Source organism: Carassius gibelio, chromosome A12 (genome assembly GCF_023724105.1).
Source record: "Carassius gibelio isolate Cgi1373 ecotype wild population from Czech Republic chromosome A12, carGib1.2-hapl.c, whole genome shotgun sequence".
In the NCBI taxonomy this organism is placed as follows: Eukaryota; Metazoa; Chordata; class Actinopteri; order Cypriniformes; family Cyprinidae; genus Carassius; species Carassius gibelio.
In genome coordinates, this window is record NC_068382.1 from 25,638,253 (window position 1) to 25,665,752 (window position 27,500).

The 27,500-nt window shown below is 42.3% G+C and overlaps 2 protein-coding genes and 1 long non-coding RNA gene across 5 annotated transcripts in view; 1 reads left to right on the top strand and 2 right to left on the bottom strand.

The window, feature by feature from the left end:
* The window catches only part of ryr2a (ryanodine receptor 2a (cardiac)), a 77,878-nt gene extending 66,315 nt beyond the window's left edge, over window positions 1–11,563 (bottom strand). The window contains exon 1 of the mRNA XM_052612071.1: window positions 11,415–11,563. Coding sequence (XP_052468031.1) covers window positions 11,415–11,459 — 45 coding nt within the window. The 5' untranslated portion in view covers window positions 11,460–11,563. The remainder of the gene's footprint in view (window positions 1–11,414) is intronic.
* A 696-nt stretch (window positions 11,564–12,259) lies between these two features.
* On the top strand, window positions 12,260–13,952 carry LOC128025591 (uncharacterized). The gene is made up of 2 exons (XR_008186187.1): window positions 12,260–13,342; window positions 13,840–13,952. It is a non-coding gene; the product is annotated as an uncharacterized LOC128025591 (long non-coding RNA).
* A 2,112-nt stretch (window positions 13,953–16,064) lies between these two features.
* The window catches only part of mtr (5-methyltetrahydrofolate-homocysteine methyltransferase), a 13,870-nt gene continuing 2,434 nt past the window's right edge, over window positions 16,065–27,500 (bottom strand). The window contains exons 3-33 of one of the 3 annotated variants that reach the window (XM_052612072.1): window positions 26,924–27,013; window positions 26,763–26,832; window positions 26,579–26,671; window positions 26,386–26,492; window positions 26,131–26,190; window positions 25,947–26,041; window positions 25,766–25,866; window positions 25,584–25,645; window positions 25,408–25,475; window positions 25,217–25,296; window positions 25,015–25,127; window positions 24,463–24,603; window positions 22,608–22,793; window positions 21,993–22,172; window positions 21,782–21,898; window positions 21,557–21,697; window positions 20,618–20,707; window positions 20,363–20,515; window positions 19,989–20,093; window positions 19,771–19,871; window positions 19,506–19,573; window positions 19,299–19,419; window positions 18,890–18,971; window positions 18,683–18,781; window positions 18,516–18,591; window positions 18,262–18,417; window positions 17,975–18,171; window positions 17,698–17,898; window positions 17,324–17,516; window positions 16,966–17,078; window positions 16,065–16,740 (exon numbers count right to left, since the gene is read on the bottom strand). In XM_052612072.1, coding sequence (XP_052468032.1) covers window positions 16,654–16,740; window positions 16,966–17,078; window positions 17,324–17,516; window positions 17,698–17,898; window positions 17,975–18,171; window positions 18,262–18,417; window positions 18,516–18,591; window positions 18,683–18,781; window positions 18,890–18,971; window positions 19,299–19,419; window positions 19,506–19,573; window positions 19,771–19,871; window positions 19,989–20,093; window positions 20,363–20,515; window positions 20,618–20,707; window positions 21,557–21,697; window positions 21,782–21,898; window positions 21,993–22,172; window positions 22,608–22,793; window positions 24,463–24,603; window positions 25,015–25,127; window positions 25,217–25,296; window positions 25,408–25,475; window positions 25,584–25,645; window positions 25,766–25,866; window positions 25,947–26,041; window positions 26,131–26,190; window positions 26,386–26,492; window positions 26,579–26,671; window positions 26,763–26,832; window positions 26,924–27,013 — 3,546 coding nt within the window. In that variant the 3' untranslated portion in view covers window positions 16,065–16,653. The remainder of the gene's footprint in view (window positions 16,741–16,965; window positions 17,079–17,323; window positions 17,517–17,697; window positions 17,899–17,974; window positions 18,172–18,261; window positions 18,418–18,515; window positions 18,592–18,682; window positions 18,782–18,889; window positions 18,972–19,298; window positions 19,420–19,505; window positions 19,574–19,770; window positions 19,872–19,988; window positions 20,094–20,362; window positions 20,516–20,617; window positions 20,708–21,556; window positions 21,698–21,781; window positions 21,899–21,992; window positions 22,173–22,607; window positions 22,794–24,462; window positions 24,604–25,014; window positions 25,128–25,216; window positions 25,297–25,407; window positions 25,476–25,583; window positions 25,646–25,765; window positions 25,867–25,946; window positions 26,042–26,130; window positions 26,191–26,385; window positions 26,493–26,578; window positions 26,672–26,762; window positions 26,833–26,923; window positions 27,014–27,500) is intronic. The other 2 variants (XM_052612074.1, XM_052612073.1) reach the window with 2 other exon arrangements.

Consider the following 27,500-nt stretch of genomic DNA (forward strand, 5'->3'; position numbering starts at 1 on the left):
AATGTGAAATGCTCTGCTTGAGCTTGAATCTTTTTGTTATCAAATATATTTATACATAGTGATGCACTTGGAACAGATCTAGAGGGTTAATAAAGAAAAAGTTACTTGAATCATGTTGTCGTTATATTTTCAAGTTGACTAATTAAAAATTGAGAATGGGTCAAATGTTTTGTTATATCGCCCAGCCCAATATTAAACCCATTTAAAAATCATGGCTTTCATGACTATTTTGACTTCACAAACACTATGATTTAATTAAATAAATATTTGCAAAGCAGGTTTAATATATGCACTTTATTTATATGTCTCAAACTCCATCTGTGCATATTACTGGGTTTGGGTTTATTATAACGTTCATCTGAGAATGCAAAGTGTGCCATTTCATCAGATTCGAAAGGTAATCAATATCTTTCTCAAAATGCTATCTGTTCATCAAGACTTCAGAATAAAAGCTCAGTCTGAGTTTACATGTTTGAATATGTCCAAATATTCAAGAAATTACAGTTGCTGTAGCAGTCGTAAAGAAATGCCAAATATGAACTCTTTAAACTAAAAGAAAACCTTGAGATATAGCATAATGTTGTTGTAGAACTTTGTGTATAATGCCTAAACAAAAGCTTGTTCAGAAATGCTGACAAAAACGTAATAAAATAAAAATAATGTCTTTCTCTGTAATTAATTAAACAAATATTTGAATATTCGCTTTTTATTTTAGCCCAAATATTCGAATTCCCAACTCTAATTCATCTTGCACTGCATTCTATAAAATCACTGACTCAACTGTTATAACAGTTTGCACACGGATGCTATAACAACACAAACAAGAGAACAAACCCTGCACACGAGACACACACGAGACACACACGAGACACACACGAGACACACGCGAGACACACACGAGACACACACGAGACACACGCGGACTCCTGCAGATACAGACTGATCCACTGGCCGTTACCTGTCTGAAACACAGAGACAGACAGACAGGGATCTGGCAGACCAGACTGAACTGCATTGCAGATAGTGTGATGGGTGTGTCGCTGTCTGCTGGACACCGAGAGGACAAACACACATCTAAACTAGCGCTCAAAAGTTTGATTCATCGAGAACACACAAAATTGATCAGAAGGGACAGTAAAAGCATGTATAAAATTTATTTTTCAAAACATTTCGATTTCAAATAAATGCTAATCTTTTAAACTTTCTATTTGTCTGTAAATTCTGAAAAATAAAATGTATCACAACTGTGTTCAACATTGATGATAATCAGAAATGTTTCTTGAGCAGTAAATCATCATATTATTCTGATTTCTGAAGATCATGTGACACTGAAGACTGGAGGAATGATGCTGGAAATACAGAAATACATTACACTTTAACACAGATTCACACAGAAAACAGATGATTTACATTAGAATAATATTTCACAATATTACCATTTTTACTGTGTTTATGATTAAATAAATGCAGCCTTGGTGAGCAGAAGAAACTTATTTTAATAACATTTTAAAAATCGACTTTTGAATGGTATATTCAGTATACACACACACACACACACACACAGCCCACTCACAGTAAGTGCACGGCTGTGGTCAGGTGTTCAGTCTGATGTTTTCAGATGGGTGGTGTGTGCAGTACAGGCTAATACTGCTATAATCCATGTAACAGAGCTCAGATCAAATCCAGATTATCTGAACCTGCTGTAATCTCTCGCAGACATTTACGCAGCTAATAAACACTCACATAAACATCCTGTGATCATCACAAACACACACAGTTACACAGATCATGCCAAACGAATTAACAGTCATAGAAAACTATTTCATTTTGTCAGACTGCACAACAAAATGTTACAACATGAAGAAAATTGATAATGAAAATAATTAATTTATTTAAAAAACAGTGAAATCTGAATTTATTTAAATAATAGTAATGTTACATTTATTATATAACATAATATCTAGAGGGTTTTTTTGTACATTTTGGGAAATTAAGTGCTCCTCCATTATGTCCCACAAAATTAAGGTTAATCATTAAATATAATTTGAAATGTACAAATGAAATGCAAATGTCTACATGTATGAATTGAAACACTGATTATTCATCTCTAATGTTTGTAAACACTCTATTTGCTGTGTGTATGAACAGGTTTGTGGGTAATTCATTTGGAAAAATAAGTATATTAAAAACCAAACTGACTGCGGTTATATGAGTTGCATTCTATTTAAATTCCGATTATTAAATTATTAGAAAAATAATCTGAAGGGTCGAAGATGTTTTAATTGGGCTGTGAACATGGATTATGAGTGTTTGTATTCTCTGTGTGTCCCAATGCACTAATACAGCCGCATCATTCACACTTTACAATTAGCTGTCAGTCTCTCATCAGCTGATGACGGGTGGATATTGATCACTGTTCACCTCACAGAACATCACATGAGGAGACACTGAAGAGTGCTGCTGAGTCACACTGAGACCTGACAGCCAGAGCCACAGACAGAAGAACCACAGACAGAAGAACCACAGAAAGCCAGAGCCACAGACAGAAGAACCACAGACAGAAGAACCACAGACAGCAAGAGCCACAGACAGAAGAACCACAGACAGAAGAACCACAGACAGCCAGAGCCACAGACAGAAGAACCACAGACAGCCAGAGCCACAGACAGAAGAACCACAGACAGCCAGAGCCACAGACAGAAGAACCACAGACAGAAGAACCACAGACAGCAAGAGCCACAGGCAGAAGAACCACAGACAGAAGAACCACAGACAGCCAGAGCCACAGACAGCCAGAGCCACAGACAGCCAGAGCCACAGACAGCCAGAGCCACAGACAGCCAGAGCCTCAGACAGAAGAACCACAGACAGCCAGAGCCTCAGACAGCCAGAGCCACAGACAGAAGAACCACAGACAGCCAGAGCCACAGACAGAAGAACCACAGACAGCCAGAGCCTCAGACAGCCAGAGCCACAGACAGAAGAACCACAGACAGCCAGAGCCTCAGACAGAAGAACCACAGACAGCCAGAGCCTCAGACAGCCAGAGCCACAGACAGAAGAACCACAGACAGCCAGAGCCACAGACAGAAGAACCACAGACAGCCAGAGCCTCAGACAGCCAGAGCCACAGACAGAAGAACCACAGACAGCCAGAGCCACAGACAGAAGAACCACAGACAGCCAGAGCCTCAGACAGCCAGAGCCACAGACAGAAGAACCACAGACAGCCAGAGCCACAGACAGCCAGAACCACAGACAGCCAGAACCACAGACAGAAGAACCACAGACAGCCAGAACCACAGACAGAAGAACCACAGACAGCCAGAGCCTCAGACAGCCAGAGCCACAGACAGAAGAACCACAGACAGAAGAACCACAGACAGCCAGAACCACAGACAGAAGAACCACAGACAGAAGAGCCACAGACAGAAGAACCACAGACCCACAACACCCCTGCCGCGTTTTGATTTTGAATTTTGCAAAGCTGATATTTATTCAACAAAGTCAAAGCCTTTTAAAAATATACTTGTGGCAGTCAGCATTGATACTGTGGCAAGCCACCACAAATAAATCGATGTATGGGAAACTCTGGACATTGAATCTGTTTGAACATCCTCACTGAATGATGCAAGCTTTAAAATTTGAGAGAAAACAGATTTTCAAGCCTGGGGAAAGTCACTGAAATGAATGAAAACTCAAGTCATCAAAGACATTTCAATGGTCAGCAGGAATGTCTTTAGTTACACATCTGAAGGACATTCACATCTTATCAACTCAAGCCACAGTCAAATACTCCATCAGAAACTTTCTGTGAGTGCAGCAGAATGATTTATAACAATCCTGTAATGCACAAAAGAACAGAAAGCGTGTGTGGAACCTTTGGCAGTAAAACCACGGTATTCCTGAGAGCGAGCGAGCGCAGCAGCTGTGTGGAGCGTCTCTCAGGACCAGCACCTGACTCTTGTTGAGTATTTTTGGACTGAAGTGCCTGAGTCTCTATGAACACATGTAGGAGTGAGAGCGGAGTACTACACTATTACACAACACACACACACACACACACACACACACACACACAGGTCTGTCCTGTCATGACGGCTGCAGCTGAAGGGAAGCCTGTGTTTGGTTTCAGCATCCAGTTGATATTGATATTGCTCATAATCACATCAGCTCTGATCATCTCAGCACGTCTCATCATAATCAATGACAGTTTAATGAACTCAAACCAACTCCTCCATACTGTCACAGTGATCATCATGAGCTGCTAGCACAAATAAACCGAATCTAAACTAGTTCCTGTTTGCTGAGCAGAAAGCAGAGCTGTAGTAGTAGATCAGTGATTTCAGAGAGATGTGATTCCTCTCAGCAGAAGAGAGCATGAACTTCTGCTGCTCACAGTGTGGGAGGACACAGATCCAAACACACTCTTTCTCTGCAAACACAGCTTCATCAAACAGAAAGAAATCAAATCAAATCTTGATCTCACTTCAGTGTTAAACGGGTCATTACGATTGATTTATTCCCTGAGCTTCAATGCTATTCAAATACTATAATGATTACAGTACCTAGTGATAACAATAACTACAACTATAGTTATAAATGTAATCATAATGTTAACATTAGCTATAATGATAACTATTGTGATAACTACAATGTAGTAACTATGTCGATTACTATAACAATAAATATATTATGTTCCACACCAGCGCACAATAGTGATCAGTTATATTAATTGTGCTGCAGTTTTGTCATATGTCACTTTAAATGTTCAAGCTCTTTAAAGCAGGAATGGGTTCTGATTGGCTGTCAATGCTTTTATTATTAGTCAGCTACAAAAAATAATTCTAAAAGTGATTCCAGTGATATTGTTCCTTTGTGATGTTATGGTATAATCTAGTTATGATAATATTCCAGCCTCTGCTGAAGGAAGCTGTCCTGAGCTCAAGGCAGCAGGACGTGTGGAGGTGACCACATGTGAAGTGAAGCTCTAGTTTAGCTGTAGCTTCACTATAAATAGTGTACATCTGCAGCGGTGTGAAGTCATTACTCATGCCCTCCGCTGCTTTATGTAGGCTGCTGTGACGTTTAGGGGTCAAACTCTGAAGAACAACCACAAAGTTCTGCTACTTTCCACAAGAACAAGAACACAGGAGAAAGCAGGTCAGCTCTCACACATATTCTCTGTCTGCCGCATTAGCGCTTGATGCTCGGATGGTCTGGAATAATTCATCCTGAAATCCAGGAGCGACAGGGAACGTTCACAGAGACCAATTACTGCAGTCAAGTTGAGCTGCTGCTCTAATCCGGTTTGAATCCAGTAATCCGCTTTTAATGTGAAGACACGGTAAAATCACTGACACACACTGAACAAAAGTTCTGAAATAAAGAGCTCAGAAAGATAAAAATAAACCCACAAAGACAAGGCAGACTGAGACCATCTGAGACATCACTTCACTCGTGTCAGATCGTTTTGTCATTTTTATCTCTAGATTTTTTCAGCTGTTTTGTTGTTCAGCAGGTGAACCGGTGCATCTGATCACTTAGGACAGAAGCAGCACACTCTGAGTATAAGCACTAGTACTAGAGATGAGTGACTCAACAAACAGGAGTGGAGAGAATCTCCTCTGCTCGCTCCTTTTGGTGCACTACAGCACTCCCCACTGATCAATCAGATTACATAAGCACACTGCAGAGAGAGAGAGGGGGGGGGGGGAGTGAGAGAGAGAGGGAGAGAGAGAGAGAGAGGGAGAGAGAGACAGAGAGAGAGAGAGAGAGAGAGAGAGAGTGAGAGAGAGAGAGAGAGAGAGAGAGAGAGAGGGAGAGAGACAGAGAGAGAGAGGGAGAGAGACAGGCTGCAACAGCAGAATCAGAAAAGAAGAAATATTACTAGAGACTGAGACTTAAAACATATTGAATGTTGTGATGTTATATAACAAAAAACTCAATCTCTAATAAAAATAACAAATAAATAAAGAAATTAAATATGCACTATGCTTTCCATCACAGTAATTAATTACATTTTACAATATATTCACAACATCACCTTTCTACTGTATTTCTGACCAAATAATTGCATAGATGAGCAGAAGACACTTCATTCAGAAACATGAAATAGAGTCAGTTCTCCTCAAGTTCACACAGGTGTAGAGAATGACATTCAGACTTCTGTCTGTCAAATGTTGAGTCTCTTAATTCCCAGTAAATGACTGTCAGCTCTGTGTTAGATGATCGTCTCATTCGTGTGACTGTGGCATGTTCTCCAGCTGACTGGTCCACACACACGTCTCCATCTGCATACTAAGAGCTAATGAAGCTGCCAATGATGGAGGGCTTTACAAACGAGGCACTGACGGTGTCACCGCGCATCATTATGTCTGAGCTGCGTGAATGATGATGGACAGAGTGTTTAACAAACACCACCGTGGGAAAGACAAATGTCCAGCGGCTGATCACTAATAACCTCTAGACTGAACATGTCCATCTCATCATGGAGAGCAAACACACTCATCAGTCCAAACCGTGGAAACTTGGTCATCACAAATGTTAGAAAATGATAATTCATCAATATTTCCTTTAATGCTTAAATAAAGATACCAATAATACAGATGCCAATCAAACAGCAGCTGTTAAGTGTCGTGTGAGTGCCTGTTTTCCACTTCCTGTCGAAAAAGGTCAGTGTGAGCGGTGCTCTGAATATCAGTTCACATCATTGGTCTATTCACAGCAGAAAGGTCACAGTCAAAGGCTTGTTCACTTCAAAGATAAACACACACACACACACACACACACACACACGAGGGCTAGTGTACACACACACACACACACACACACACACACACACACAGAGTCCAGGTGAACAGAACACAGCGGCGCTGAAGCTCACCTGCAACAGCAGACGTGTTTCTGTTGTGACAGTATGTACAGAATTTAAAGTGATTTCTGAGGTGAATGTTTCTTTTAATAATAATTATAATAAAATGGTTTGAGACAATGAGAATTATTACAAACCTGATCACCATGACAATAATCTACAAGAACTCAAACCTCAAAATGTTGTAGAATGAATCCTATTCATGCACTAGTGTCTGTGACTGCTGTGGAAATGTGCATCTGAAGCACACGTGATGCTCTTCTGCATCTCACTGTCATCATTCATCTGAGAGTCACTTCAGCAGCATTTCACCATTCCATCAGAAGAAAACTACCATCAAACAACCCCCCAAATAAGTGTTCAGTTACAATGACCAAATATATTACTAAGAAAATACTTCTCAAAAGAAAAGTAATTATTATTTTAAGTAATAACATGCAGTATTTCCTCCATGTTTTCATTTATACAGTAAACCTCTGTTGTGCAGTCTATGTTTGCCCAAAAAGAAACTAACTGTTCAAATTTCATTTGATTAAATATTACATTGTTTTACATCACTCTCACTGACCTTTTCCTGGACTCTGTTTGAGAAGCTGTAAAGACATCTCTTTGTCAGCACCTGACCAATTTAATACTAGCACTTATCTAATAAATCATTTTTTCTTTTTGGTTCAGTCTGGCATCCAATCAGAATTCAGGCAGAGATCACCCAGAATGCAGTGTTTCCACATGGACAGCACCTCACTGCTGGAAGAGACAGATGGGAGCTGATCTCACAAACACACACACACCTTCAAGAACATCAGCTGAATCTGATCACTCTTTCAATGCAGCAGCAGATCTGAAGCTCACATCTGCGTGTGTGTGTGTGTGTGTGTGTGTGTGTTTACACAGCATCTCTGAGCACATCCTGTTATAACAACACCACAAAGCCCATACAATAATACTCATTTATCATTCATTGCAGCCTGCCGTCACACACACACACACACACAGTTTCATGTGAGTTGTGGGATGTTAATTGCGACAGTCACAGTGCAGCAGCATCTGTCATTAATAAAAGTCAAGAGCCAATTGAACAGTCGATTCTTATTGGGCAAACGAGCACATCACTGCAGAGAATAGAGGATGTATACACGCAATGGCACTGAACACACTCAATCACACACACACACACACACACACACACACAAACACACACACACACGCTCGGTTCACAGGACGAACACATTCAGTGACTCTCATAAACGATCTTCACTGAATCCCAAGTGAACCAATCAAAAAACTGCTCCTGTGACGAAACTAACAGCTGATCCGAGCAAACACTAGAGCTGATGGTGTTTCGCACACACACACACACACACACACACACACACACACTAGGTTCCAGCTGTTTAACAGACATATTAACCCACTAGTTAACACTAGAATCTGGTCTGATGGCCTGACTGATGAACAATGGTCACATGACATGCAAGTAAACATAAAATATTTCACCTTTTAGATATTTTGTTTAATTTAGATGTTTTTATTTTAAAATAATTGTATTTTAATTTTATTTCAAACACAATATATATATATATTATTTAGTGTTTTACTTTGATTTGTTTTTTTTAGGGGAATTTGTTTGTTTTATTCTGATCTCACAACAGCAGTAAACACACACACACACACACACACACACACACACACACACTCTATCGCTGTGCTGGAACACCAGCACTACATCACAGTGACACCAGAGCGAGAAACTCTTCCTGTCTCTCTCTCTCTGTGTTTCGCTCTCTTAATTACACAGTAAATCAGACAGACCTGGGGTGACTCTATTAAACACACACACAGCTCTCTTCCCCCTGCACGCTGGACGAGCAAACACACTCACTCTCTCTCTCTCACACACACACACACACACACACACACACACAAAGGTCCTCCACTCATCAGTGTTCACTACATACAGACCTTTCACTTCCACATGAACCAGGTGTACTGTTCTGTCATATCTCATTAATAATCACTCAGTCACACAGCTGCTCTGAATGTCATGTGATCACCTGCTCGGACCAATCACAGCTGTTATGAATTACATCTAACCCTGACATCCCCCGAGCATGACGGTTATACCATGGTGAATGTTTACCATATTCACTGATTCATGTGGAACCTGAAAGAATACTGTGTTATTACACTCAAACTATGACATGTTATCAATGTGAGTTACCAGAGGAATCAACATATGCTAATTAGTCACAATGTACCATTTACATATATGCTAATTAGTTCACTAGGGTCACAAGAGTCAATTTGAAGTTTTTACACGAATCAACCTAAGACAACCAATAGGAGTTCACCATGTAATGGACTATAGAATCAGTGCACTAAAGAAATCATTAGAATTCAATATATAATTCACTATACAGTTTACTACAGAGTTCATTACAGAAATTCACTACAGAATTATCTGATGTTCACAACATAATTCTCTATGTAATTGACTAATCGACTATAGAATTCACTATGGAGTTTACTAGAGTTCACTACAGAATTGACTTTAATGTTCACTAGTGAATTCACTCTAGAAGCTCCCTGATAAAAACAGGTACATGTGGGTGAACTTCATAAAATCTTATATCAAGAAATAATTGACTTTCATTAATTTAGTCACAGTAATGATTCATGTCATGATATAGTAAACCAATCAGTAAAGCAGCTTTGAAGCGATCATTAAAAGTGCTGCATAAATAAACCTGACTTGCCTTATTAATCAAATTTCTGACACAAAACATATTGAAATGCATGACAGATGCTGGCGGCTGCTATTGGCTGAAGCGGGTTGGACAGGCGTCCAATCAGAGCGGCTCAACTCCACATGGCCGAGGACGGTGAGGTCGTCTGCTCATGACACGAATGTTTATTTCAGGTCAGACTCAAACTCTGAGAAGAGAGAGACAGACAGCTCCACACTCCTCTGCTCATTTATCTTCCCTCTGGATTATGTAACAGGAGAATCTTATCAAATATTAATGTTGTGTGGAGAGAGAGACAGAAGAGAGAGAGCAGACAGTTTGACGGTCTCGCTGCTGTTACTAAACCTCTTTCCCAGGTTACACTGCAAGACTCCGGTCTGTTAGATTACATCACAGCATCGCCACACGGTTCCCATGAGATGCTCCCATGTGTGGCTCATGATTCGCCTCGAAACACAATGAAAAGGATGCTTAAAAAAAGTCGCTTTGGATAAAAGCATCTGATAAATGCAAAAATGGAACTGTAGGACCAGTAAAAGTTTCTGTATTGTGACATAAAACACATCTTTACAACAGTATAAGTTTTAGATTTTTGCATCAAAACAATAAATCATGAATTGTTCAACTAAAGATTTATAGAGAATGCTTCAATTTTATATTATATGTATATATGCACACATATATCAATAATTATACAGTAATGTCAATGCAAAAAAATGAGGTTAGGTATTCTTTCTTTGTTCATTATTCCTGAGGTGAATATGATCATGTGCTGGCAGGTTTCCTGAGATGCAGTTCTTCTTCAGATGTATCATCATATCCAGCGCATGCCATTACAGTGATCTGAGTGTGTTCATTTTACACCATAACACACACACACACACACTGGACTCAGTCCCATCTAACCCGCACTGCATTGAGCTGTAGGGTGGAGGAGGGAATCAATGCCGTTTTCAACATGTAATGCTTGCTAATGATTTTCTGCTGGTGTGTTTACTGAAGACGATAGTGCAGCTCTAAGAAGGCGCTTCTATCTATTCATCAGCGTGATTTGGGTGTTTTTGTGCTGCTGGAACAACAATCAACGGATCGATTGCAGGCAGAACTGATGCATGAGGTTCTAGACGAACCAAAGTGCACACAAACACAGCGATGCTGCAAACATCTGCACTGACGACACTCATGAATGCAAAGAAGCCAAAGGCGATAGACCTCACCTTGTTATTATTATTGATCACAAACACTTATTCACATCAGACCTACACCATCATCACAACAACGACAGATTCCTAAACTCTGCATTTTATATATCTGGTTACACACATGCCTGTGAAACACACCTGCTCAATCAATACAATCCGCATCCAATCATCTGTATTGTTCCTGTAGTTCTTCTCATGTCCTGTGTTTGCTGCCTCATCTGTGATTCTGTGACTGTTAATGCAGCACATTCCCACACTGATCAATAATCTCTATTAATTCATACTGTACTTAATCAATCAATCAATCAATCACACGGTTCATTTGAATGATCTGCAGCATTTATGCAGCATAACATCACAGTAAACACAGGGCGTCTGCAGTGGAGCTCAACACTGACTTCATCAGGACATACGCACTGCATCCGCCTTCATAAGCGCTCGGTTTCCTCACACCCACGTTCATCAGTTCAAGCGCAGAGAACCGGACGGAAGCCGGTGGCTCCCGCAGCATCAGCACCACTGCATCAGTACCGCATCACACACACACACACACACACACAAACACACACACAGGCCAGTGCGGGGACTCACGGTCCGTAAGAACTGGATCTCGTCTTCGGCTTCGCCGTCCGTCATGGTTCGGCGTGGGTTCGGAGCCTCTCACCGGACAGATGAAGCTCTCAGGCGGCGGCGGAGACGGCTCTGATGCGGGTGTAACGGGTGTCTCCTGCCGCATTCTCATTGGACGGCTGATATACTCAGAGGGCGGGGCTATGCAGATGAGTGTGCGGTGAGTGTGCGGAGGCGGGAGCGCGCCCTCTGCTGGATGACCGTTAAACCGGTTAAAACCGTTACAGCATCGAGCAGCGCCATCACGAGCACACCGGAGCAAACACGACTCTATCCGTGAAAAACATAAAAGGCTTTTTTTTTCTTTTCTTATGTTGAGGCAAACTAAAGTAAGGTTAAACGATTATGTTCATGAATATTAAACGACTGACTTCTGAACCTGCAGATTATGTAGTTTAAGCTGAATGACTCGGTTCTCCGGAACCAACAAGAACACGAATATCAGTTTTCTCACAAAAAAAAAAAAAAAAAAACAATAAAGAAGAACTTTATATCGAGTAACTCACATTTCAGACAAAGGTTTTCCAGCTCCACAACAGAGCAAAGATCGACAAGAAACCAAACCGCGATGACAATGACTGACTCTGAGCCGTTAGAGCGGGAAAATTAGCGCGGGATTTAAAAAAATAAATAGTGTTCCTGAGTTAATCAGGCTAATAATTAATAAAGTGCAGAAATTAGAAATAAAAGTGAAAAATAAAACTATTAAAAAAACGATCCAAATAATAAAAATATGAAATTTGTTATTAATATTTATACCTGCATGTGAGTGTCACGTGACCAACTGACAGCCTCGAACATGTTAACCTCTTGAACTCTGGCCACGCCCTAGGACCCACCGGTGGGTCCGCGGGGAGGTCATAATACTATTTTTTAAAAATCTATAAACTGTGAAGCACAAAACTAGTCATATATGGTATTTTTTGAAAGCGTAGAACCTCTGCTTTCTTGCAAGTCCCATGGTATTTGCATTAATTTTACATAAAAGAAAATAATAAGGTATAAATTCGTTCTTCCACAACCACCCCCCCTTGAGAAAATCAGATGAATAATGTTCATATTTCATATTTATAGCACACAAACTCACCAAACATGGACAAGTCACACATCAAATGAAAGCTCTCACTCTCAGGAATGTCACTGTGTACTTTATTTCACCGATCTTATACATTACAGTGACATAACAAATAATAATTTTCAAAAGAATCACGAAAACTGAAATTACTTATGTGAACAAGCAAACGTATGCGTCATATTTCTGCGCTGATAACTACATCTGTGCTCACATACTAGCCTAAAATCCTATATCAGCTTTTAGATTAGGTTGTTTTCTTCAAAATGAGAGCATTCTCGTGTGTCTGTGAGCATGCATGGCTAAACGGCACTATAATATGTCTCAGATGCGCAGATCAAAACATGCAATGCAGCGTAAAACATGACCAGTATTTGTATTGACTCTCTTTGATTCCTTTCGACTTGCAATGACGTCATCACGCTGTGCGTCCTATGTCATGAAAGCTGACAGCCTCCCCTCTCCATAGACACATCGATCAAGCTTCTAGACCATTCAGAGCCCGAGTTGTTCCTTTCCAAAGTTGAGGAGGTGGGACTAAAGAAAACGGCGCAAACGGGCGCAGATGATTATTGATGAGTTGATCGGAAGTTTGTTTTGTGATTTTGGATAGCGTTTTAGCGAATTATTGCGTGCTTTTATTACTGTTAGAGTTATATGTCTCTGAAAAATGACTTCAAGAAAGTTTTTTGTTGGTGTGGAGGCGGCTTTGGAGGAGTTTGATCGGATGTCCGACACTGAAACTTGCAGCGAGGCTAGCTAGCTTTGACTCGGTCAGAGAAGCTGCTTACAAACTGGGAGAAGACCCTGATTTTGAGTAAGTATACGTTGTTTGTATCAAGCATTTGTAAGTTGCATGCTAATATTATTATTGCATTAATTTATTCATCGATTGCATTCATAAGTGTATTGCCTTGTGCAGTTTATGTCTTTCTTGTATACGCGAATTGCGTTCATCGGTTGCCTTCGTTAGTTGCATGCTAATTTGTTTTTGCATGAATTTATTTATCAATATTATATATACGTGTACTGCCTTGTGCATTTTTATATCTTATGTATATGTGAATTGCATTCATGTGTTCGTTACATATTTGAATTACACACACGCAACGAACACATGAATGCAATTCACATATACATAAGATATGCAAGGGTTGTTCTCATTTATTTATACATACTCATGGATTTGTGTATGTGTAATCATTATTTTCCTCTTTCTGTTACTTGCATATCTGGATTATTTTTGTGTATGTCATTTTAGCATGCATTTTGGGATTGCAGTGTAAATTTATACATTTTTGTTTTGTTTTGCAGTTGTAGCATCCAGTGGTGAAGAATGGGAGCCAGCAAGTCAGGATACTTATCTTGTGTGTGTGTGTGTGTGTGTGTGTGTGTGTGTGTGTGTAAAATAAAATGCAAGAACAGAACTTTGCCTTATTTTGCTTATTCCATGACATGAGTTTTTTGAGGAAACTTGGAGACATAAGACATTCTGTCTCTTCAGGTAAAGCTACAGAGCTTGGAGACTCCAACGCCTCCTTTTGGTTAAATCTAAATAACTTTTGCTTAGAAGATGTTATCAACAAAATTATTTTTTTATCTTTTTACTGTCACCTAGTGGAATCAAAAGAAACTTTCTGCAGGGAAATAGACCTAACAGGTCCTAAATAACAGACTCCTAAATAAAAACTTACTTTAAAAAATAATACAAATCTGACTTTGTTTCCGTGTTTATCACAATATAGTAAAAATACAAAGTACAAAATATGCAATATCTTGTGCTTGTGTTAAACTTCCGAGAGTTTTCTGTAAAATAAGACCATTTTTATAAATTTATTCCAAAGTATGTGGTTAGGGCTGTCTTTTAAGTTCAGGTATGCTTGCTGGTTTCAGTAATCAAAAATGGTGACTGTAAAAGTACACTTGGAGAGTCTAACGCCTCCTTTCGATTAAAGCTAAATAACTTTTGCTTAGAAGATGTTATCAAAAAAATTCTTTTTTCTCCTGTTTAATGCCACCTTGTAGAATCAAAAGAGATTTTCTGAAGTGACATAGACCAAACAAGTCCTAAATTACAGACTCTTAAATAAAAACGTAATTAAAAAAATTATAAAAATCTGACTTTTTGTTAGTGTTTATCACAGTAATGTAAACATATAAAGTACAAAATATGCTATATTTTACCCATGTTTTAAAATTCAGAGAGTTTTCTGTAAAATGAAACCATTTTTATAAATTTATTCCAAAGTATGTGGTTAGGGCTGTCTTTTAAGTTCAGGTATGCTTGCTGGTTTCAGTAATCAAAAATGGTGACTGTAAAAGTACACTTGGAGAGCCTAACGCCTCCTTTCTATTAAAGCTAAATAACTTTTGCTTAGAAGATGTTATCAAAAAAATTCTTTTTTCTCCTGTTTAATGCCACCTAGTGGAATCAAAAGAGATTGTCTGAAGCGACATAGACCAAACAAGTCCTAAATTACAGACTCTTAAATAAAAACTTAATAAAAAATAATAATAAAAATATGACTTTTTGTCAGTGTTTATCACAGTATTGTAAACATATAAAATACAAAATATGCAATATTTTACCCATGTTTTAAAATTCAGAGAGTTTTCTGTCAAATGAGACCATTTGTATCAATTTATTCCAAAGTATGCGAGTAGGGCTCTCTTTTAAATTCTGGTATGCCTAATTCTGTAAAAAATTCAAAATATGCTGCAGAGCTGAAGAGGTTAATGTCGATAAATTATTGAAACATTAACGTAAAATCCCAAATTTACTTAAGCACAAATGTTTAATATCGAAATTAACATTTAATGTATGAAATATTAACTGATACCAGTGTTAATGTTAGTAAATGTTAAATGTTAATTTCGATATTAAACATTTGTGCTGAAGTAAATTTGGGATTTTACGTTAATGTTTCAATAATTTATCGACATTAACATGTTCGAGGCTGTCAGTTGGGGAAGTCGTGGCCTAATGGTTAGAGGGTTGGACTCCCAATCAAAGGGTTGTGGGTTCTAGTCTCGGGCCGGACGGAATTGTGGGTGGGGATAGTGCATGAATAGTTCTCTCTCCACCTTCAATACCACGACTTAGGTGCCCTTGAGCAAGGCATCGAACCCCCAACTGCTCCCCCGGGCGCCGCAGCATAAATGGCTGCCCACTGCTCCGGGTGTGTGCTCACAGTGTGTGTGTGTGTTCACTGCTCTGTGTGTGTGCATTTCAGATGGGTTAAATGCAGAGCACAAATTCTGAGTATGGGTCACCATACTTGGCTGAATGTCACTTCACATATCACATACTGTTTTAAGCAAATAACCAATGTAATATAATTTTAATACTATAAATCCAACAGATTAATAAAAATAAAAATATCAAAAGCCCCATTATCTGTTCTACATGGACTCATTAGTCTGAATGGACAGTAGAAATGATGGATGCCATAGAAAAATGCTCAAATTAACTGCTTCCAAACTCTGTTCTATTAATAAAATACTAATACTAACACACACTCATAAATCACCAAACAGAGTTTTGATTTAATGTTGATTTATTTGAAAATATACATCTTAACAAATGTTAAATTATCAGTTTCACAAATTGTTTTCCTCAGTTCAGTCAAATTAACAAACTGATAAAATCCTAAAACCAAAATAAAAGCAGGATTGTGCGTTACAGTTAAAGCACCATACTGAACAAGTCGTCCTTAAGATTACTATGTCACTTTCTGACATTAATACTAAAAGTGACCTCTGACCTCACTGAATTTACAGTCTAGAATCCTGATCATTTTAAATGATGAAATGACAATCGACGAGAAATGACTAAAGGATCTGCTGGAGTCTGTAAGTTCAGCTGGTCTTTTGTACCAGTATTTTCTTTAAATCTCATAAGAAATCAATTTATAAAACCCACAGGCCTAAAAATAAAATAAGTGCTCATCGCTGTTTTATTAAAAATAGAAATGTAATTAAAAGCAGGGCTCTAGATGGCACCTCTGTAGTGTAAAGATAAAAGTGTTTTCTGGACCCTTTGATATTAAAATCCATAATCTGGGCCAAAACCATCAAAACAAAATGAAGTTTTCTCTGCAGTGTCGTCCAGATCCGAGCGGCTCAGTGTCAGTCGGTGTCATAGCCCAGGATCGGACCCAACCACCGCTCCACCTCCGACATCTCCATCTGCTTCCTGTGTGCGTAATCCTCCACCTGACCCCCACACACACACACACACACACACACACACAGAGAGAGATGGAGGTCACACCTGCACTTACTGTTCCTGCAGCATTATAAAGTCCTGCAATCACACAAATGCTAATACAAACACTGGCCACATCTTTTGGAATTGGGTCGAAATTTGACATTGTTGTGGGAAAACCACTTCCTTAGTCTGATTGGTGAATGCTTCTGTTGAGATGGTCTGGTTCATACCTGCTCTTTAGTGATTTTACCCACAGCGAAATAGCAGGATTTGGGGTTGGAGAAATACAGGCCGGATACGGAGGCAGCAGGAGTCATGGCCAGAGACTCTGTCAGAGCGATTCCTGCAGGAGAACATGAAGAGACACGCGGAGATGCTTTATGATGGAGACACGGTCAGATCCCTTCATCACAGGGACAGAAACATCTGAGGAACCTCATCCCTTCTTCTACAGAAGGTAACATAAGTGTCTAAAGGCTGCGTGATTCTATCATTCTCGGAATTTGTTTCTTGGTTCTAGAATAGAAAGAAGAACTGGATTCCCAGAATCTCAGAACTGATGTTTTTTGGAATGCCTCCTGCTCTCACCGGTTTTCTCCTGTATGTCTGCGAGTTTCCACATGGTGTGTTTCTCGGTGTGGTCGGGTTGGCTGGGGTATCCTGCGGCCGGACGGATGCCTTCATACCGCAGCCGGTGCAGGTCAGACGCCGGCAGATCCTCCTCACCGCTGTAACCCCACAGATCCCTGCGCACACGAGCGTGCAGCTCCTCCGCGAACGCCTGCCGCGCACACACACACACACACACACACACACACACTCAAACTCAACATGTCTTACAGGTCAGTCTCTTCCTGTGTGAAGACCGTTCACAGTGAGAACCGGAACCAGCATGTTTTAATAACCACTATGAGCATACTGACTCATTATAATGTTTAGTGTGTGTGTGTGTGTGTGTGTACCTCAGCGAGGCGGTCCGCCAGGGCTTTGACCATGATGCTGCTGTAATCATCTCCCTGCTGCTCAAACTTCTGACTGAGTTCTTCTGCTCCAAACACAGACACGGCGAACAGACCCACGTAATCCTGAACGCCGCTGCTGCGAGGAGCCACGAAGTCAGACAGACACAGGTACGGCTCGGAGCTCGCCGAGTCCTTCTCCGCCTGCAGGACAGAGCTCAAACATCAACACGTCATGCACTTCTCCACACCGCTCGCTTACTGTGGTCAGAGTGCTCACCTGCTGTCTGAGGCCGTAGAAGGTGGCGACAGGTGTGGTGTTTTGAGCCGTGACATCATCAGCGTACAGGTGGATGTCGTCTCCGTCGCTCTGAGCGGCCCAGAATCCCACGAGTCCACGCGCCTGCAGTCCTCGGCTGTCAATCAACTGGTTCAGCAGCTTCAACGCATCATCATGCACACGCCGCGCTTCCTCTCCTGAAACACACGGGTGAGACACGTCACCGACGCTGACCTCTGACCCCCCCACCCCCCCCCCGGCTCAGTCCTGCAGCGAATCAGACGCACCCACGGTTTTGTCGTTGAATATTTTGGGGTATCCGCGGTTGGGGTATTTCCCCCGCAGCTGCCACACGTCAAAGAACGGCTTCCAGTCGATGAAGTCCAGCAGCTTCCGCAGGTCATACGTGTCAAACACATGTGTGCCCAAGAACTGCGGCCGCACTGCAGACGAAACACACTCTCTGATGTTCATCATGTGCACACACACAGCTGGTTAAGCTCTGGTTAGAGACTAGTTGAGCAGGTTTAGCTCGTGATACCTGGTCTGGGCTGAGAGAGCCAGTCGATGTGAAGGCCCTTCTCTCGAGCTCGACTCAGAGACAGGAAGCGTCGCTCCTGCAGGAAACACATCACGTCAGATCTCACTTCCTCATTAACCTGCCGCTTTATGAACAGGTGCATTAAAACGATCTGGTGACCATCAGACCTTCAGAGAGTCGTAGTGATCCTGTCGGATGTCTTCATACTCCTCCTGGAGCTCCTCGAAGAAGTCCTCACGGACGCCTCCATCCAGCAGCTGAGAGCACTGCACACACACACACACACACACACACACACACACACACACACACACACACATCATCATCAGAAGGGTTTAGCTGCTGCTGTATAAAGACACAGACGGGCGTCTCACCACTACTACACTGCGGGACGCGTCCAGAACGTGAACCACGGGAGAGCTGTACCGCGGGGCGATTTTCACCGCAGTGTGCGTCCTGTCACACACACACACACACACACACACACCACACAGAGTTCAATCAGGAGTTCAGATCACTAACAGACACATTTCGGAGGAATAATGACATCGATTCAGTGAAACTTTACAAAACATTTTTGTAAAATCTCTAAAATCTACAAAAACTCAGATTTGCATGATTTATTCTGAGTGATGTTGGAAATGAATCAGGATTTTGAAATGATTCACTGAAATTAACTAGAACTGATTCGTGGAAACGGATCACAATCTTCTCCAGAGTTAATGGCTAAATTAAGAGCTTCTCTTGGACGTAGACGGTGAATCTCCTCTGAATGAGACGTACTTTGAGGTTGTGGCTCCACCGATCAGCAGAGGAGTCTTCAGACCCAGACGCTCCATCTCTTTAGCCACATGAATCATTTCATCCAGTGATGGTGTGATGAGACCCGACAGACCGATGATGTCTGCACACACACACACACACACAGAGCATCACGCGTTACGAGTCCTTCAGAGAGGAGAACATCAGCTGAGAGACACTGAAACTGACCTGCTTTGTTTTGAATGGCCTCCCGCAGGATCCTGTCACAGGGAATCATCACTCCCAGATCAATGACCCTGCGGAGACACACACACACACACACACACACACGGTGGTGTTAGAGTGACTGATGGCAGCGTTCACCCGTCTGACATCAAACACCTGCAGCTGTTAGCGTCTGGAGAGCCACTTAACACCAGCACACACACACACACACACACACACACACACACACACACACACACACACTGATCCGTCAGTATCTCAGACTCACCGGAAGTTGTTGCATCCCAACACAACGCCTACAATGTTTTTTCCAATGTCATGGACGTCTCCCTTCACTGTGGCCAGCAGAATCGTCCCCTGATACGGGTCCTGGAGCACCACACACACACACACACACACACACACACACACACACACACCAGCTGAACTCTCACTATTCTTCACTATTAAATGAATCCCACTGCAGTCTTGTGAGGAGACGCTCACCACGTCCTCAGTAGAGCCGGACGACATCATCTGCTCTCGCTCGCGCTCCATGAAGGGAATCAGATGACCCACAGCTTTCTTCATCACACGGGCCGATTTGATCACCTGCACACACACACACACACACACACACACACACACCTGTTAACAGTCTTAACTCTTACTCTGATGAAGAAAATTTTAGTTTAGAATCTTGCATCAATGAATCCTCTCAAAAAATAAAGCCCTTATAAAAATCATTTTAATAATCACAGAAACATTTTCTACTATAGAAGCTTTTGTGGAATGAAAAGATTCCATGGATGTTGACGGAAGCATCGCAGGCAATAAAAGAAGCGGATAACTTCATCTTCTGTGCTGTGTTTGATTGTTACCTGAGGTAAGAACATCTTCCCGGCTCCGAACAGATCTCCGACGGTCTTCATGCCGTTCATGAGCGGGCCCTCGATGATGCGCAGGGGTCGAGGATAGCGCTGGGTGTGAGTGCGTGCCTCCTCCGTGTCCTCCACCACATACTTCTCTATCCCCTGAGAACACATCATCTCTCATCACGCTGGAGACTTCAGCTCAAACCATGAGCAAGTGTGTGTGTGTGTGTGTGTGTGTGTGTGTGTGTGTGTGTGTCGGACCTTGATGAGAGCGTACTCCAGCCGCTCCTCCACGCTGCCCAGCCTCCACTCGTCCGTCTGAACCACTTTCTTCCCTCCTTTAGTGTTGTTCTACCTCATCCACAGCAGGAACACATTATTACACGAGGAACACAGAGCGCTCACAGACACGATCCACCGATTCATCCAGCTAACTCATGAAGCATCACATTTCTCAAGTCAACATTAGCTATGTTTACATGCACAAAACAATCCTTCTGAGAGAAGAAAGACTTCCAACAGAGCCGGATCTGAAATACTCCAGTAGCAGGAAACATGAGAAGCTGAACACTGGAGCAGTGAAGAGATGCACATTCAGTCCTTTATTTACTAAGTGTCTGCTAAAAAGTTGCTCTGATGTACACTGCTCTTCAGAAGTTTGGGTCAGTATTTTTATTTTTTGTTTATTGATAATAAAGACTTGCATTGCTAGAAAAGATTTCGAATTTGAATAAATTGTTCTTTTTAACTTTTTATTCATCAACATTAATCACAGGTTCCAAAACAATGTTAAGCAGCAAGTCGTTTTCTGACATAATTATCATGTGACACTGAAGACTGGAGGAATGATGCTGAAAATACAGCGGAGCATCACAGAAATACATTAGAATTTAAAGTGTATTAAAAAAAAAAAAAAAACTATTTTAAATTGCAATAATATTTCATGTTTTTTTCCGTATATCTAATCAAATAAATGCATCCCTGATGAGCAGAAGAGACTAATTAAAACATGAAAAATCTTGCTTTTGAACAGCAGTGTAGATTCAGAATATCTATACAGAAATACTCATAATGTTTAAATGAAGCCAAAACTATCTTCCAGAATCTGAAATCTAGGTGGACTGATTCTGAATAACAGAGCCAGCGTCTGCAGAGCTGGTTCAGAGCGGACCGGTTCTGGTTCTGGTTCTGGTTCTGTACCTGTGCGTACAGCAGGAGCTTCTCGGTGGCCTCTGGGTCTCGGTTCCAGATGATGTTCTCACACAGCAGCAGCAGCTCTTTATCAATGTCATCATACACCGGCAGATTACCAGCGTTCACGATTCCCATGTCCATGCCGTCCTGCACACACACACACACACACACACCTCAAACATGAGTCTGCAGTAGGAAACACCTGGGATCCGTGAGAGGAGACGCACTGACCTTGATGGCGTGGTAGAGGAAGACTCCATGCATGGCTTCTCTGATGGCTTCCATCCCTCTGAAGGAGAACGAGAGGTTAGAGAGACCCCCGCTGACCCTGGCACCGGGCAGACTCTCCTACACACACACACACACACACACACACACACAGATGGTTAACTCAGAGGTCCTCCGGCCCGGAGCGGCTCGTCGCTGACCGTCACACACACACCTTGATGATCCGCGTGGCTCTGATGAAGTTGATGGCATACATGCTGTGCTCCTCCATACCGGTGCCGATGGTCAGGATGTTGGGGTCAAAGATGATGTCATTGGGGTCAAAGCCCACCTGACTGATCAGCAGATGATACGCACGTGAGCAGATCTTCACCTTCTGATCCGTCTCGGTCGCCTACAACACACCAGCGGATGAGTCTCCTTCGTTCATATAGTGCTTCACACAACACGGAGTGTGTCGATGATGCAATGTTTACGCTTCTAAATATTTACTTTTTAAAGCTACAGGAAACATATTTCATAGGTAACAGTATTCTGACAGCCTCTGGATTCTCTCAGGAGCTGAACATGATCTTTTATTTGGGTGACAGAGACTCAGAGACACTGAAACAAGCTCAGCTTTCCCTAAATCATCATTTACTCACACTCATGTCATTCCAAACCTAGCACAAAAGAAGAGATTGTGTTTTGTTTTTAATTCAATGAAGGTCAGTGTGGTCTGATGTTATTTCGGTAGCATACAGGCTTTGAATGACAACACAATCCAATTCAAATTAAACAAAAAAGTTAAAATACTAATGTTCTAATAATTTAATAAACAGGAAGTCACCTGTCCTTCTTCATCAAACGCCATGACGACCACAGCGGCGCCATAGCGACGGACCCGTCTCGCCCGGTGCAGGAAGTCCTCCTCGCCCTCTTTGAGGCTGATGCTGTTGACGATGCACTTGCCCTGACAGCACTTCAGACCCGCCTCGATGACCGCGAAGTTTGACGAGTCGATGCACAGCGGCACCTGCAGCAGAGGTCAGGGGTCAGAGGTCACTCAGTAGCAGTGGTCCTGACACTGACCTGTGTAAAGCCACACATCTGTCCTGCTGCTGAACCAGATGTGTATTCACACACGCCTGTAGCTTCAGTTTCACTTTAAATAAATGATCTCAGGCTTGGTGTCTATAATATACGTTGTTAAAGGGGGGGGTGAAATGCTATTTCATGCATACTGAGTTTTTTACACTGTTAAAGAGTTGGATTCCCATGCTAAACATGGACAAAGTTTCAAAAATTAAGTTGTACGTTTGAAGGAGTATTTCTGTTCCAAAAATACCTCTTCCGGTTTGTCACAAGTTTTGGAAAGTTTTTTTCGAGTATGGCTCTGTGTGACGTTAGATGGAGCGGAATTTCCTTATATGTGTCCTGAGGCACTTCTGCCGGAAGAGCGCGCTCCCGTATAGCAGAGCACTGAGAGCACAACAGACTTCACTGATCAGAGCCAGAGCGGCGCCAAATGTCACAAAAGAAGTGTGTTTTTGGTTGCCAGGGCAAGACAACCCTGCACAGATTACCAAAAGAGAAACAGCATTAAGGGACCAGTGGATGGAGTTTATTTTTACAGAGCATCAACGGAGTTGTGCAAGTGTTTGTGTTTGTTCCCTGCATTTCGAAGATGCTTGTTTTACAAACAAGGCCCAGTTTGACGACGATTTGCGTATCGTTTATTTCTTAAGGATGATGCAGTCCCAACGAAAAAGGGTCATGATCGTGTGTTGGAACCGCAGGCGGTGAGTAAAACTGCTTCAAATATCTCTGTGTTGTTAACTTAGCTATCGGCGCATAAGCTCATCAAGTAAACAACATGCGATGTTGTCATCAAACTGCACTTTCCACATGTACAGCTTAAATAAAAAAAAAAAAAACGACAAAGTAGAACTTAATCATTTTCCAAAACCGCTAAGCAAATATATACAGTTTCAGTACATACCACATAGAGACGCCTTTGCTGATGCTGCTCTTGTTAAATTTCAGCCTCTGGATCATAAATATACGCTGAATCTGACTGTTAGCAATGGTTTGTTTTGGTTGGTTTTGTCCTCAGGTAATGTCACAGCTTCCAAACGCTCTCAACGCAAAAGCCTACTGGCTCTCGTGATTCTTTAGCTCCGCCCACACGTCACGCCTACAGACGCTCGTGTTTTTCCGGAAAAAATCGGTACAGACTATCTTTCTCTTATGAATATAATAAAACTAAAGACTTTTTGGAGTTATGAAGGATGCAGTACTACTCTATAGGTACTCAAGATTAACAGGATATTGAGTGAAAACCAGCATTTCACCCCCCCTTTAATAATGAAGGGTATTATAAATCGCTTGATTTACACAGATTTCTATTTGTTATTCCTGTTCTGAATACAGTGAACTGTAGTGGATTTGTTGTGGAGTGAGGAAAACATACACGTTCACATTTATTCATTTAGCAGATGCTTTTATCCAAAGTGACTTACACACGAGAAAAGTGATAGAATCTGAATCTAATAGAGAGCGCTAGTTGATTCTGTTTGTAAGCGTGATTCTGAATAAAGTGTGACTAGCACTAATATACCACAATCTGAGCTTTTTATTCCTCAATGCAGTTTTGATCCAGAGCGGATCTGTGGAGCGCGGTCACACTCGAGATGAAGCCTCACCTTGGCGATGTCCGGCTCAGACGAGATGAGGTTACAGAAGCGGGTCATAGCAGCCACTCCGTCCAGCATCCCCTCGTCCATGTTAATGTCCAGAACCTGAGCGCCCATCTCCACCTGAGCCTTAGCGATGCTCAGCGCCTCCTACACACACACACACACACACAGAGAGAGAGAGAGAGAGAGACACACACAGAGAGAGACACACACACAGAGAGAGAGAGAGAGAGAGAGAGAGAGAAAGAGAGAGAGAGACACACACAGAGAGAGACCACACACACACACACACACACACACAGAGAGAGAGAGAGAGAGAGAGAGAGAGAGAGACACACACACACACACACACACAGAGAGAGAGAGAGAGAGACACACACACACACACACACACAGAGAGAGAGAGAGAGAGAGACACACACACACACACACACACAGAGAGAGAGAGAGAGAGAGAGACACACACACACACACACACAGGGACACAGTGTGCAGTAGATGTATTCCAGCTGTGTGTCTGCTCGTTATGATTTGAAGGCTTCACATCACCCAGAATACCTCATAATTTCCAGCCATGATGAGTTTGGCAAACTTGCGTGATCCAGCAACATTACAGCGCTCACCGATGTTCACAAAGTTAGTGTACGGGCCGATCCTGAACGGCTCCAGACCTGAACACACAAACAAAAACAGACTTTATATAGACATTTATTATTCATTTATAATACCATTATTAATAAGAGGTGAAGATCAGACGCACCTGACAGCAGCATATAATCACCGTACACATCTGTAGGAGGAACTCGGGGTTTGACATGACGCACGCTCTCAGCAATCGCCCTGAAACACACACACACACACACACACACACACGAGTTGAGTTCAGTGATCTCGACACTCTCTCACACACACACACACACACACACACACTGATCAATCGTTCACACACACCGGATGTGTTCAGGGGTCGTTCCACAGCAGCCACCGACGATATTCACCAAACCGTCCACCGCAAACTCCTGCCACAAACAACACGGGAACATCATCATGAGTGACGAGTCGAGCACACACACACACACACACACACACACACACACACACACACACACTGTGTAACACTGAGTGACCTTCAAATGAGACGCTGTGACGTCTGGGGTTTCATCATAGCCTCCGAACGTGTTGGGAAGCCCTGAAAACACAGACCAGAGAACATACACACTCCATTTAAAACATTAGCATGTGACACGTGTGCATCATGGGACGAGAATCCTTTCAGACAGGGTTCAGACGCATCGGGGTATGAGCTCACCTGCGTTTGGATAACAGATGACAAACGCTCTGGTGCTCTTTCCTATCGCTTCAATGAACGGACGCATCTCAGTGGCTCCCAGAGCACAGTTCAGACCGATACTGACAGAGAGAGAGAACAGCAGTAATGAACCAAACCTGTCCTGAGGAGACGAGACGAGACGAGACAGACGGACTCTCACCACAGCGGCTGAGCGTGAGACAGACTGATGACGAACGCTTCTCCCGTCTGACCCGAGAGAGTGCGGCCGCTCTTATCCACGATAGTGCCCGAGATCTGCACACACACACACACACACACACACAGCTCATCTGTCGGGGGAACACACTCACGACGTGAAGATCCAGAGAGCGCTGAACACTTACAAACACTGGTCGAGGTTCGTAACGCTCCTCAAACAGCTGGTCGATGGCAAATATCGCCGCCTGACAGAAACACAATCACCAGGAAATATTTGTACAGAAACGATACAGAAAAAGCCCTTTGCACTGAACTCTGAGCGTTGTGACTTTAGCAACATTACACACAAACTAAAGTTAAAACAGTGAAATCATAATCAACCTCATCACACAGCACAGAAAACGCTGATGGGACGAGCTCCTGTGAGAGTTCAGCTGTACCTTTGCGTTCGCCGTATCAAAGATGGTTTCCACCAGGAGAACATCAACTCCTCCGTCCAGCAGACCCTTCACCTGCTCCGCATACGCCTCCACCAGCTCATCGAACGCTGCACACACACACACACACACACAGGGGTGTGAGGAAGAGCAGCACACCTGCTCCGGGATCAGTGTTCGTTCTCGCGTGTCTTACTGGTGTTCCTGTAGTCGGGTCTCTCCACCGATGGAGACACAGACAGCGTTTTATTGGTGGGACCCACCGCTCCTGCCACAAACCGCTTACAACCTGCCAACAACAACAACAACAACAACATCACCCAACGTCACACACACACACACACACACACACACTGTGATCGAGACGGCCGTGTGTTGACCTGTCTGTGTGGAGACATCATCCGCTGCTCTCCGGGCCAGTTCTGCAGACACTTTATTCAGCCGATACGCCTGAAACACAACACACATTACAAGCTGCTGAACTCATCATCATCATCTTCATCATCTCATGCCAAACTGATAAATGTAATCAAACTATCACCAGGTTCTCCATGCCATAGTCAGCCTGAGCGATGCTGGTGCTGCTGAAGGTGTTGGTCTCGATGATGTCAGCTCCAGCCTCCAGATACTCCTGCACACACACACACACACACACACAGAGCCACACAAACACACACGCATGCACACACAGAGACATACAGACGCACACACACACACACACAGAGACACACAGAGACACACACACACACACACACACACAGAGACACACACACACACACAGAGCCACACGCACGCACACACAGAGACACACACACACACAGAGCCACACGCGCGCACACACAGAGACAGAAACAAACACAGAGACACGCGCGCACACACACACACACACACACACACACACACACACACACACAGAGACACAGTGTGTAATGAGAAACCAGTCAAATTACAGTTTAAGAATTATTTTATTATTATTTAATTATTTATAAAACAATTACTTATTATAAGTAATCAAAGAAAGATTAGTAAAAAAAATAAATAAACATTCTAATTATCTCAGTGTACAGAGCCTGTTTGGGTTTTATAAAAGGAAGAATTTTTAAAGACCAGGAAACAAG